Source organism: Vanellus vanellus, assembly GCF_965231255.1.
Source record: "Vanellus vanellus genome assembly, chromosome: 4".
In the NCBI taxonomy this organism is placed as follows: Eukaryota; Metazoa; Chordata; class Aves; order Charadriiformes; family Charadriidae; genus Vanellus; species Vanellus vanellus.
This window is the reverse complement of record NC_138909.1, coordinates 74,191,262-74,204,189: the sequence shown is the minus strand read 5'-3', so window position 1 is coordinate 74,204,189 and position 12,928 is coordinate 74,191,262. Positions and strand designations below refer to the sequence as shown.

The 12,928-nt window shown below is 36.6% G+C and overlaps 1 protein-coding gene across 2 annotated transcripts in view; it reads left to right on the top strand.

The window, feature by feature from the left end:
• CLOCK (clock circadian regulator) overlaps positions 1 to 12,658 on the top strand; it is a 29,000-nt gene extending 16,342 nt beyond the window's left edge. Inside the window, exons 9-20 of one of the 2 annotated variants that reach the window (XM_082482831.1) lie at positions 376 to 458; positions 683 to 789; positions 1,417 to 1,564; positions 1,785 to 1,860; positions 2,766 to 2,907; positions 3,291 to 3,391; positions 4,323 to 4,412; positions 5,340 to 5,486; positions 7,053 to 7,259; positions 8,535 to 8,743; positions 9,023 to 9,287; positions 11,537 to 12,658. In XM_082482831.1, the coding sequence (XP_082338957.1) occupies positions 376 to 458; positions 683 to 789; positions 1,417 to 1,564; positions 1,785 to 1,860; positions 2,766 to 2,907; positions 3,291 to 3,391; positions 4,323 to 4,412; positions 5,340 to 5,486; positions 7,053 to 7,259; positions 8,535 to 8,743; positions 9,023 to 9,287; positions 11,537 to 11,722 (1,761 nt within the window). In that variant the 3' untranslated portion in view covers positions 11,723 to 12,658. Of the gene's footprint in view, positions 1 to 375; positions 459 to 682; positions 790 to 1,416; positions 1,565 to 1,784; positions 1,861 to 2,765; positions 2,908 to 3,290; positions 3,392 to 4,322; positions 4,413 to 5,327; positions 5,487 to 7,052; positions 7,260 to 8,534; positions 8,744 to 9,022; positions 9,288 to 11,536 lie in introns of both variants that reach the window. The other variant, XM_082482830.1, reaches the window with a different exon arrangement.
• Positions 12,659 to 12,928: the final 270 nt, after the last annotated feature.

The window sequence follows — 12,928 nt, the reverse complement described above, 5'->3', positions numbered from 1 at the left end:
ATAAGCATATACTGTAATCAGAGTGTCTGGCGAGAGTGTTTCATCTCTTCTTTTGCTTGTTACAAGTTAAAAGCATAACTGCAGGAACTATTGATTTCTGCTTGTGCTACTGTGTTTGTAGATACTGAGTTTGAGTTTAATCTCACGCCGAGGTTGTTCAATTTAAATCAACTGAGTGTCAGCCTGGCACAGCTGAGATTAGATTCTGCCTCAGTATTATGCATCTAAACAAGCAAAACCAATGAAGCTGTCTAAAAATAACATTATAACTATTGTGGAGTTATCTACTAACTTTAGGTAAGTCTGAATTGCGAAAGAGCTTATGAATTAGAATAGAGCAGTTTTGAGAGAGATTTTTATTTTTTTACTTTTTAGGAAATGTGCACTGTTGAAGAACCCAATGAAGAGTTCACATCTAGACATAGCTTAGAATGGAAGTTCCTATTCTTGGATCACAGGTGCAATTCCTTCTATGTATAGCAGCAATAGTAGCTGAATCAGAGTGGTGACTATAATATTTAGAGTTTGCTAATCAGCATTAAGTATGCATAGCTTGTGTTGGGTTTAATTTTTAATTTTTTTCAGAGCACATACTGTAAACAAGAAAAGTTATATAATGAAATAATTTTTGGTTGGATTTTTTGTGTGAAAATAAAATGACATTAATTTTTGTATTAATTAGGGCACCTCCGATAATAGGTTATCTTCCATTTGAAGTTTTGGGAACATCAGGCTATGATTATTATCATGTGGATGATCTAGATAATCTGGCAAAATGTCACGAGCATTGTGAGTACAACTAAGTTGCTACAATGAACAGGTTTGCTTTATAGATGTCAGTTTAAAGTTTGTTAAAATGTACAAATGTGAAATTTAGTGATATATTTGAGTGAAATGCCTTTACTCCCATTCATTGACATTATTGCACTGCTGATCTTCATCTTTTTTTCTTTTGATACAAAACTACAAAGCAGATTTAACTTTATCTTATAATTTATGAGGTTTATTGTGGTAAATTGGAATGCATAGAACTGTGATTAATAGTTGTCCAATTCTTCCAATAGCATTTAAAAGGCCCTGTGAAGTTTAATAAATGCAAAAAGTGATTAAGCATGTAATAGAATAAGCTTTCTGTTTAGCTATGGTTTTCTTTATAAAGCTGTATTTAAATTTTTTGCACATAAATTTTTCACAATATGTAAAAAAACAGGAAAATGGAAGTTTGAATTCTGCAGTTCTCTGAAAAATGCAGTGTAATTTTTTTTTAAGAAAGCTACAGTTTTAAACCTGGATTTAGTCATTGTCATAATACTGGATTTGGACATGGTTTTGGGCCATATGAGGCTATATGTTTATTATGTAATTACTGTCTTTCCAGTCTGTAAATATTGCAAACTTTATTCTTCACTTTTATAGTAATGCAGTATGGGAAAGGGAAGTCATGTTACTACAGATTCCTTACAAAGGGACAACAATGGATTTGGCTGCAAACACATTACTATATCACGTATCACCAGTGGAATTCCAGGCCAGAGTTTATTGTCTGTACGCACACAGTTGTAAGGTAAGTTATTTTTTATAAATCTGTATTAGAGAAGTTCTAATGGCATGGGAGCTATATTGCTGGTGGTTTTGGAGGCAGAGAAATCTTAGCAGTTTAAAGAAACATTGGAAAACTTCCTAGGATACTTTGTAAGCAAGGTACCTCTGAGGAGTTTATTTTTTGAGGTATATTTTCTAAGTCATCCAAGAATATAGCAGTCATCTTTGGTTTGTTCTTTTAGTTATGCAGAAGTTAGAGCAGAAAGACGACGAGAACTTGGTATTGAGGAGTCTCTTCCAGAGATAACAGCAGATAAAGTGAGTGTCTTATATAATTTTATTTTACTTCATCTTTCTTTCATACTAAAAAGGATATGTAAGCTAATACACAGCAGCAAGAAGTATTTTGTCTGGGTACAGATAAAGTAATTATTTTGATCTCTGAATAATATGACTATTTAAAATGGTCAAAGAAGTCAAGGAAGAGTGTTTGTTTAACTGTATTCTGCCCTGAACACTTACCTTGCTCTTTCCATGAGTTCATGTGCAAACATCCATAAGTCCTTATTACAATCTGATTCTTGCAGGGTTTGATTCATAAATAAGTGTTGTTCTTTAATCTGAAAAACTAAGGTCAACACACAAAGATGGCTTAAAGGAATTCACAAGAGGAAAGCAGGAGCTGTTCTACTGTGTGACTCTGTCCTACTTCTTAGAAGTGTACAAAACTCATTCTGAATTAACGTCCTTGGAAGCTCAGTGAGTCTTAGATAAGCCAGCTTGTGCAGGTGCTCTGTTGTGTTTTCCCCTGGCGGTTCAGAAATGTTTTCCCTTGGCAGTTCAGCAAGTTTCATTTGACAGTGTTCCTTCTCATGGAATTAACTTATCCTTCCTCAAAAGAATAAGCAGTTCACTCGTTACACAGGTGTTCAGAATGAACTGAGTTGCTAGAGAAGGAGGTCAACTCAGCAGTCAGTTTGTGGCCTATGTCTGCATGCATTTTAGTTTCTAGGCTTATATGGCTTTGGTTTGGTTTCTTTCCCAAGGATAAAAGCCGCAAATGGAAACTCAGCTTACAGACATCAACCGGGCCACTGCTTCTGCACAGTCACCTGTGTAAGGGGGTTGATTAGACACAGCATGGTTTTAGATATTTGCTAGCAGAAATGTACGTTGTATGCTGAATCAGATGAAATAATTGTTTTTTCTGTGTGTCTCTTCAGAGTCAGGACTCTGGGTCTGACAACCACATAAACACAGTGAGTCTCAAAGAAGCACTGGAAAGGTTTGATACCAGCCCCACACCTTCTGCTTCCTCCAGGAGTTCAAGAAAATCTTCACATACTGCAGTATCAGATCATTCATGTAAGCAGCAAATATTGAAAATATAATTGCCTTACTAGTGAAGGCTTTTTCTACTTTACTTACTTTTAATTAATGCATAACTAGTAGTTAATCATCATTTTGTGAAAAGTGTGCAAATGAAAATGTTCTTTTTGAGGGTTCAGAGATCCACTGACCGTTCAGATTTTCACAGCTTGTATAGCGATTTCTACTTCTAAAAGTAAAATAGCAGCCTATTTCAGTCCATCAGATGGCATTATTGTTGGATAGTCTGGGTAAAAAAAGAGTCCAAACCTTAAGGGTTTTTTTAGTTATGAAAAGCTTCCTGTGATTTGATTATTACATTGCAGAATTGAGATTACTATTAACATGTCTGTTTCTGCTGTAACTCTGTACATTGTCAGCAACGCCAACTAAAATGACTGTGGACACTAGCACTCCTCCAAGGCAAAGCTTATCTGGTCATGAAAAGACTGCGCAAAGAAGATCATCTCTGAGTAGTCAGGTAACTCTTCAGACAAAAATTTTGTATTAATCAGTGTAATTCACCTTTAAAAGGTATTATTAAATCCATATAAACTTTGTTTTATTTCTTCTGAAAACACATGATTTAAACTGTAACAGTTCCACTTGGAGTACATGACTATCAGAATTGTATCATCAATATGCAACTTGGGTATACTGCATTTTAAGGGAATACAATAATTAAGCATATATGTATGTATTTTTTGGCATTAGGGTTTGCAAGATTGCATATGAATGTCTGCTCTCACTCACACGTAACTTCTTTCTACAATTCTGCATTTTTAATATATACATGTATATAAGCAATTACATATATATATATACACACACAAAATTGGTAATGTGATGCTGTGTATCCCTATAGAGAATTCATGTAGATTTATGACTCTAAGAATATTCGTGAATACTTTCATACAGTTTCTGAAATCTTGTTAAAATGAGAAGATGTCATGCTTCATGTACTTGGTGCTCATGTTCCAGTTGAGCTAATACATTCACTTCAAAAATAAAATGCTTATTAAAATATGCATTTTTTTAAAATTACTTGTTTAAGAACAAATCAAAGGAGTCAACTTCCAAACTTGTTGAAAAGTTTTTTCCTTACTACAAATAAGACTTTTAAAACACTTGTAATTATAATTTCTGTTTGTCCTGTGTTATACCTACTGCTTTTATATATTTTTAGCAATGGAAAAATTATATATATATATATATATTATCTATATAATCAGTTGCTCTTGTGTTCCTAGTTCTCTAATATTTAAGGTTAGATGTTTCAGGAAACATTTACTTGTTTTTATCATATGTTCATATGGTGCTATTTTGGAATTGACACTTTATGTAAAGAAATATTTCTTGTCAAGTATGAAGTTCATTCTCATCCAGTTATGGAATAATTTTTTAAATCCTAGTCTTTAAGCTCCCAGTCTCTTGGACAACCAGTAGCGCAGCCAACGATGTCTCAGCCTACAACTTTACAGCTCCAGTCCGGCATGTCCCAGGTATGGGTTAAGTTGGTTTATTGTTTATTATTTTTTAAACAGTCTTGTTCTGAATATAAGGTTAATTTCTCTTTCAGAAATTAAGTTGTTTGGTGCCAAAGTCACCTTTAACATTATTCTCCTGAAATGAGCAAATTCCACAATTTGACACTTCTTTATTTTTTATTTCTCGTTGTTTGCGTGGATATAGTTTTCAGCCTTGGCCATTAGAAACAGATACAAACATAATTTAAGGTAAAATATTTTAGGATATGAACTTAAAAATGTATCAAGTATGCTGGTAACTTTCTACACATACGTTTCTAACACAAGGCAACTTAGTCTATGAAACACTTTTGTGAAATAAGAACTGTGGTATCAGGTCCAACTGATACGTCCTGTAGATAGGATATAAGTATCAATATAAGTATCAAAAGTTTATGTTGACTTGTGGCCTGTAGCAGATGTCTAGGGAAGAACAGAAGTGGCTAACATAATTTCTCTGTGGGCTCAGCCTTCAATGGTTTGTGACTGAGGGTATTCCCAATTTATTTGCATAGGTTTTAGCTCTGGGTGATTTTTTTTGGTAAATTGGTACAATTCTAATTTTTAACCTGAGAGAGCTTTAACATCCACAGTATCTTGTAAATTACTGAGGCATTTTATAGAGTCTTGGTGATTTGGACACCAGTCAATTTCTTTTGCTATGGGTTTGTTGTTGTTTTTTTTTTTTTTTTAGTTCACCAATTCTGATGCATCAATTAAATGAGAGTTCTGTGACATTTTTGTACTAATGAATTTGTCCTCAGATTATGGTTATTAGCAGTTTAAAAAGCAGTGCTTGATTTCATTGCTACTGTGGAGGAGTGTATTTACTGCTTGTAAATAAAATGTCATTATTTTTGCTCAGCTCTTAATTTATTCCTTACACTACAGCCTGTGTTTCAGTTTTCAGCTCAGTTAGGAGCTATGCAGCATCTAAAGGACCAGCTAGAGCAAAGAACACGCATGATAGAGGCAAATATTCATCGACAACAGGAAGAGTTGCGTAAGATTCAAGAGCAGCTTCAAATTGTCCACGGTCAAGGGCTCCAGGTGAGTTGGTGTAACTCATACAGGTTTGATCTGTAGAAAATTCAGCCATCTAAAATGAGACTTGGGCGCTTAACTTCCACAAGTTGATCTTCCCTACGCCCTGTCAGCTGCCATCTGGACCTAATGTGCCTAAAATCCGTAGCATCTGAAGCTGCTGTTCCTGAGGTACCTGCCATTTTGCTTCTGAACGTATCTGGAAGTGCCCCGGTGTAGCTTTTCAATGCTGAGCAGCTCAAGCATAGCTTATGCCTAAACCGAAATGTAAAAGGATACAGTGGTCGTTACTTCTTGCAAAGTTTTGCAGCCATTATAATATTTAATCCATTAAAATGTGTAAGATAAGCATTTATTCCCTCTCTTAGCTCAAAGGTGTCAAATGCATACCTTTTTCTTAAACTGTCCTAACTATAAGGCTGTGGTCCTCTCACGCACCCTCCTGGTGAAGTGGTTCTACTTTGCGTGGCGTACTGACATAGTTACTGAGCCAGACAGGAAGTCTAGAAGATGCATTACTCAGTTTAGCAGCCAACTACTTGATTTCTGCATTTTAACCAGTATATTTTTTTCTGATTTTTGTCATTCGCTTTTCAGCAGCTGTCTTTGGAAGGAAAGAATGACCCTGTTGGGTTTTTCTAGTTAAAAAAAAAAAAAAAAACACCACCACCAAACAAACAAACAAAACCCCACCCAAAACTATAATACACCTTAAGGAAGTAATCTAAATATTTTTAGTGTGGAATGTGAATAAAAAGTAGAAAAAATTACTTCCTGGAAGTATTGAGTATGTTGCTTAAATTCTGTTGCAGAGTAGGAGTTTCTGGCATGTGCCGTTTTCAGTGTTTTATCGTGTCTAGCGTAAGCCTGCCAGCGGTAGACTGCCTTACAGATGCCTCAAAAGGAGAGATTCACAGCTCTCTTCCCATCCCTTCCCTTCCCACTGGGGGAGGGACCTTATTCAGGACGATTGAAACTAGGGAAAATACTTCAGTGCTGCACATTCTACCTTATTACCCTGTCTCCTGGTAGTCTTGGGCCTAACTTTTTGTAAAGATTCAAGTATTTTTGTGCTGAATTCAGTTTATTACAACAATGTTGGAAAGTTCACTATAATCATTATGATCTTGTGATTGCCAAGGAAGATTACGTTCTTGGTGCTATACCTCCATCCATTGATTCTGGGATTTTCTTCATTTGAATTAGTTTCACTGCTGGAGATCTTACAAATAGAAATGTGATCTCAAATACATTTTGTCTTTAGCCAGTTGTAGACTACATTAAAAATTAGTCTCTAAATAGTACTTTTAAGAACAAATATTAAACCTTAATGTTTAGGGCTCTATAAATCAGGATTCTGATTTGTATCTTATCAGAGTCTCTGAATACTGACCCTATATAGGAGTTGGGCCTTTTGCTGTTGGTGGATGCAGTGCTGTTTCGACACTTCTAATAGCTAAGATGAAACTTTATTTTATATTGATTTAAAATAATTAAGTTTAGTTTCTCTAAAGCATCTTAAACAATTAACAGATTTTTCTTAAAAGCTAACTCGTGGATTTGTTTTTTAAGATGTTCTTGCAGCAGTCAACTTCTGGACTCAACTTTGGTTCTGTGCAGCTTGCTTCTGGAAATTCTTCAAATGTTCAGCAGCTTACGCCAATAAACATGCAAGGTCAAGTTGTTCAGGCTAATCAGACTCAAAGTGGAATGAACACAGGCCATATAAGTACTCCACACATGATACAGCAACAGCCTTTGCAGAGTACTGCAACGCAGGTAAAATTCTCATTCCCGATTTTGGTTGATAAAATACATGCTGAAAACCATAGCTGAAACACAACAATTACTTCCCTGACATCCACCTCCCAAATTTTTTTTGACCGGTGTGCTTTGAGTCGTATTAATTTCTCTGTGTTCCAAGTTTTACAATTGAAATGCATTTATGTTCTTGATAATGCAATTTCAGGTCTTGTTTTTATTTTAAGAGTTAGGCATGTAAATAATTAATAACAAGTAGCTTTTTGGAAAGACCAGTATCAAGAAAACTTTTAGCTTGCCTTTCTTTGAATGTCTTATGAATCTTCTGTTGACAGAACACACAACATGAGATTTGTACTAGGTGAGCTTGAAACCTGGTGTCCTGAGAGCAAATAACTAGAAAAGCATAGGAACAGGACAACCATATATTGGTGCTTCTGCAGATGACTTTTCTACTTTTCAGCAATTTCAGTTAGATGCAATAGCTGTATGACATCTGTAATGTAACAGCCTTTTTCTTCTATGAGTTCATTTAGTTTCTTTGAATTCCATGTAAACTTTTTGAAATCCACAGTATCTCATAGTGCATTCTGCAGCTTTACTTCCTGTGAAATAGGATTATGTTTGGTTTTTAAACCTGCCACCCAGTTCATATACTGGGAAACACATTGAGCAGCTATTCACTTTTCATCTTCTCAGTCCTACATGATTTCAAAGTCGTGTGTCACATGTATGTCCACAGAAGCCTGTTCTTCAAGCTGAATACTTCTACTGGATTTGACTATTTTGTGTGTGAAGGCTCTTGATGCCTCTGACTCTATGGTCACCCTCTTCTGTGCCTTTATCCAAATTCTATACTTTCTTTTTGAGATTTGTGAAGAGGCAGACTACTGGTGCACAGTGTTACCATCTCAGCAGTTAGCTAGTTCCAAAATCTCAAGTAAGAAATTGATTGATGTGATGTGTACATTTTAGTCTTAAGTCTGGCACAGAGATGCTAAAGGAGTGGAAAATAGGCTCTTGAACAAACAGCATGCAAGTAGCAGAAAACATCAGGAAAAAAATAACCTGAACAGGGGAAGAGGTTAATCTAAGAGATTTTCAGATGTCTGAGGGCCAGTCCCACCTCCAAATCCTCAGTCAGTAGAAATACCTGTGTACTTTAAATTAAGAATTCATTTGTAATAGAAAAACATTGGCAATTGTGAATAATGGGCAATGACAATGAGCAGGGCAGCTGTAGTACCTGGCTATTTTCAAATTACGAGCTCATAAAATATTTTTTCTTTCCAGCATAATCAACAAAATGTAATTAGTGGACACAATCAACAGTCTTCTCTTGCCAGTCAGTCACAGAACACAGTCTCAGCACCTTTGTATAACACTATGGTGATTTCTCAGCCAACTACGGGAAATGTGGTCCAGGTTCCTTCCAGCTTACCACAGAACAATAACCAGAATGCTGCTGCAGTAACCACTTTTACACAGGAAAGACAAATCAGGTAAATCTTTAATATTCAAATGACTTGCTATAACGATGTGCTTACATAGTTACATCATATACAGAAAGAACTCAAGTAACATTAAAAAATTAATGTGATTTATTATTTTGACTACCTGTGGATGCAACTGTTAAACTAGATTTTGCCCAAAATAACATGTTCACAGGCTCATCAAAACCAATATTGTTACAGCAAAGTATGAACCTGACAAATCTTCATTTCTGAAGTGCACATGATGCTTCATATTTTTTTTCTCCAAATGTCTTTTTCGGTTAACAGATTTTCTCAAGGTCAGCAACTTGTAACAAAACTTGTCACGGCCCCAGTAGCATGCGGAGCGGTAATGGTACCAAGTACTATGTTTATGGGACAGGTGGTGACAGCTTATCCCACTTTTGCTGCCCAACAGCAGCAGCCACAGACTTTGTCAATAACGCAACAACAGCAGCAGCAGCAAAGTCAGCAAGACCAGCAGCAGCAGCTCACCACAGTTCAGCAACCAGCTCAGCCGCAGCTGACCCAGCACCCCCAGCAGTTCCTACAGGTAATGCAGCATTCTCTACACATTTTTCAAACTCCTGATACTTTCAGCAGTGCTAGCTTATCCTAGGGGTGCTTTGTATGAAAACAGAGCACTTAAAATAGTAAGCTATGAACAAGCCTGATGCATGAGATAAACTTATCTTGCAACCATTCTTTAAAATCTTACTACTTAAAGGAGAGGTTGTCTTTCCTGCAGTTTCACTCTATGCTATGCCCTGTTTTATATCTTCTTCCCTTTGAATTGCTGCTCTTTATTGAGCATGGGATGAAGAAACAGATGTTTCCCTGTAAAGCAGATTGCATTTTCTTTGCTTTCACATATTAATTCAAGAAGGTATGAGAGATGATCTCAAACAGAATTGGTTGGTCTGGAAAGCGGCATGCAGCCCAAAGCAGGACTTGTCCCCATAACATGAGGCTACGGGCGAGACTGAGCTGCAAGTCACCTTGTAAGCAAAGAGTAGAGAAGAACCTTATTTTAGCGGACAAAGAGGAGAGATTGGCTCAAAAGAGAAGGAAGGCAAAACCCAAGGAGTTTAGAAATAGGAAATCTCAAAAAGAAAAGAAACAGAGTGTAGAAAGAATTGGTGGGGAAATCTGTTGACATTTGTTGATTCCGATTAATCGCTGGCACGTAGCTCACCCAGCAGGTGATGCTGGTGAGGGAGATGTGTTAGTAGCTAGAACACTAGAGAGGAAGTGCTTCCAAGAAGGTGTGAGTTAAAAAAAAGTCTTAATTTGGCCTCTGATGTTGCCTTCTCCAAAGAAAGATAAAGTCCATGTAACTTATCAGAGTGTAGTTTGTGCACATTCCTGACATTCTTTAACTACTCTGGAATTGTCACTTTTTTTGTTTACTCTTTAAGAGTACACATAATTGAAAGTCCTTATTTTGCAAGTATTTCTTACTATGTGTGGTCTCCCACTTGCACTAAGTTTGGTACCCTGTGCATAGGTGAGATATATACAAATGCAGTAAGTAACTGGAGGCTTAACCTACATCTATATGCACAAGGAATGGTTACGGTTTTGTTTAGGGCTGAGTAAAATTTTCTTTCACTAGATCATTGACAGAAAATATTGACTTGTTAAAAAAGTCTTTCATGGGAACATACCAATTTCAGTCATGCATCAGGCAAAGGCTTTTCAGCTGCGGGTTGACTGTCAAAAAGAGAGCTGTGGAATACCTAGTGATTTGAGTGGGAGGCTCTTGAACTGAATCAAACCAGAGCGCAGATTTGAATGTGTTCTCTCACAAGTCAGATAAATACTGTAACAACAGTGCTATTTAGCAGGTTGGTAGTGTCTGCATTTCTGTTTCTAAATCATAAAGTTGGTACAATTGTGACTTAGTTCTGCTGAAAAACAGAAGATCTGTGAAAGATGAAGATCTCCAAAGGTCTGTTCCTGTCCTAGAGTTTCTTTCTAGGCAAAAGTTTAGTATTTTTAATACAAGCTATTAAAAGTACTAGAATTCGAAGTGAAGCAAATGCTCTTTAAAAAGGGAGAAAAGTGCTTTTCCTGCCTCTGCTGACTGGGGCTCCTTGCAGTCTGATTCTGTAGGTGCAGCAGTCGATGTAGTTTACTTTTCTGCTGCAGACTGTGTTTCTGGATTGAGAGATCCAAGTGCATTCTATGGCAGGGGAGTTGGAACTCGATGATCTTCAAGGCCCTTTCCAACCTAAACCATTCTATGATTCTATGATTTGTACCCATCCTTCGTCACTTTTCTTCAGTAACCATCATCTTTTGATTCCAAGAAGTTTAATATTAAAACTAAGTACTGTTTCCAATAATAATAAATTCCCTTCAAAGGGGATGTTTGGGGTCTGCAAATGCGGCAGTTTCTTTGTTCGTTTTGGCTGGGGGGGCTGAGGGGGGGATAAACGTGGTCTGTGCCAAGTCATGCACTGGTTTTTCATTTGACCTCAATGACAGCCACCTGCACTTGTTCTAATAGATTCCTTAAGCCCTGTTATGCTCTTGTGGTTTGAAATGGAGACAAATTGCCATGTGTTCCTACCCATTGTCACGGGAAATTAGGAAGACTAGTTACAGCTGTTTTCTTAATTGGTCAGATGCTCTGATTAACTTTATGAGTATGAACTAATCTTTGCATTGTTTGCTCAGCTTAAATGACCAAATCAGAAGTTTATTTTGATTGAACCCTTGTGAAAAGTTAAAAACCGGCTAGACCTGTGTTTCTCAGTGCAGCAGGAAAAATAATCTTTTGCTATTTGCATGTTTTAGACATCCAGGTTACTTCATGGAAACCAGTCAGCTCAGCTCATCCTCTCGGCTGCTTTCCCACTACAACAAAGCACTTTTACTCAGTCCCACCACCAGCAGCATCAGTCGCAGCAGCAGCAGCAGCAGCAACTTTCGCGACACAGAACTGACAAGATGACTGATCCTTCCAAAGTTCAGCCACAATAGTGTGGGGCTCTGCCTCTTTTTGAAGCAAACTACCAGGAGGGAGCTGCTCCACAAACAGGTGCACTGAGGCTACAGAGGTAGTAGTACGAAGTCTTTCTAACACCACGGTGTCGATATCTACTTCTAACTTCTGGAATCTGTTAGGAAAAGCCAGAAGACGGTGATGGGGACATGGCCAACTTTGATAGTTGCCCCGGTTTCTGTGTTCTAAAGGATTTGCTGCCATGTTTTAATTTGTCCAGGTGAAATCTCAAAATGTGACTGAAGTGAGAGGGATGCTGAAAATACTGGTATTTTTATCAATCCTGTACATTTTTAAAGTGTTAAAATGGACACAGAGCAATTGTTTGATTTAGCAGAAAAAAATGCCAGGAATATAGTCCAAAAACCATCTAATTTTTTTCAGATGATTATGGGACAGTAAATATTTTGAAAATGTTGTGTGAAATCCAGTTCTCTGTTGTACAGATGCTGTAAAATATTGTGTATATGTCTGCATAAAAGGAGAAAGAGCAAAATATTTTATATGATGCATGAAAATGTAATCTGTTATTTGTAGGTTTGAATATGTTTCTCTAAATTCTCACGCCATACTCAGACTAATGTTTTCCTCTGTTCTACCCTTTTGTTTACAACATGATGCATCATTATTTTCACCCTTAATGTGGGCACAAGTCTCTTGTTTGTGCTTTGTCTGTGATGTCAGGGTTTGTTCGGTGAGGTATATAGTGTGTTGGTTAGTTGACTTCTCGAAGTTAAATTATTGCTGAAGCTGTTTGAACTGGTGATCATGCATCAGGGTTCAGGACATTCAGATTCGTGAATATCATCCATCATTTCATAATTAATTCATCGTTTTATTTGAAAAATAGGAATTTGCACTGCTTTCTTGCGGATGGTTTGGAATTTTATTCCCCAAAGCTATCTTTTGATATAGTTCATAGTTGGAAATATTTATGTAAAAGGTTTAAAAAAAAATGAGAGTAATTTTCAAGAATGTTTCAGTTATAGGAGTAATTTGCACAAAAATATATTTACATTTAATAACCTTTTGGGCACTTTTTAACCACTTTCTCTGTGGTGAGAATTGTAACTTGTTAAAATATGTTGGAATCTTTTTATTCTCCTTCAAAAATTAGTCAGAACTAATTCAGGGTCATTTTAACAACAACAACAAAACCCATAGTGCCTTGATTTTAATTCAGG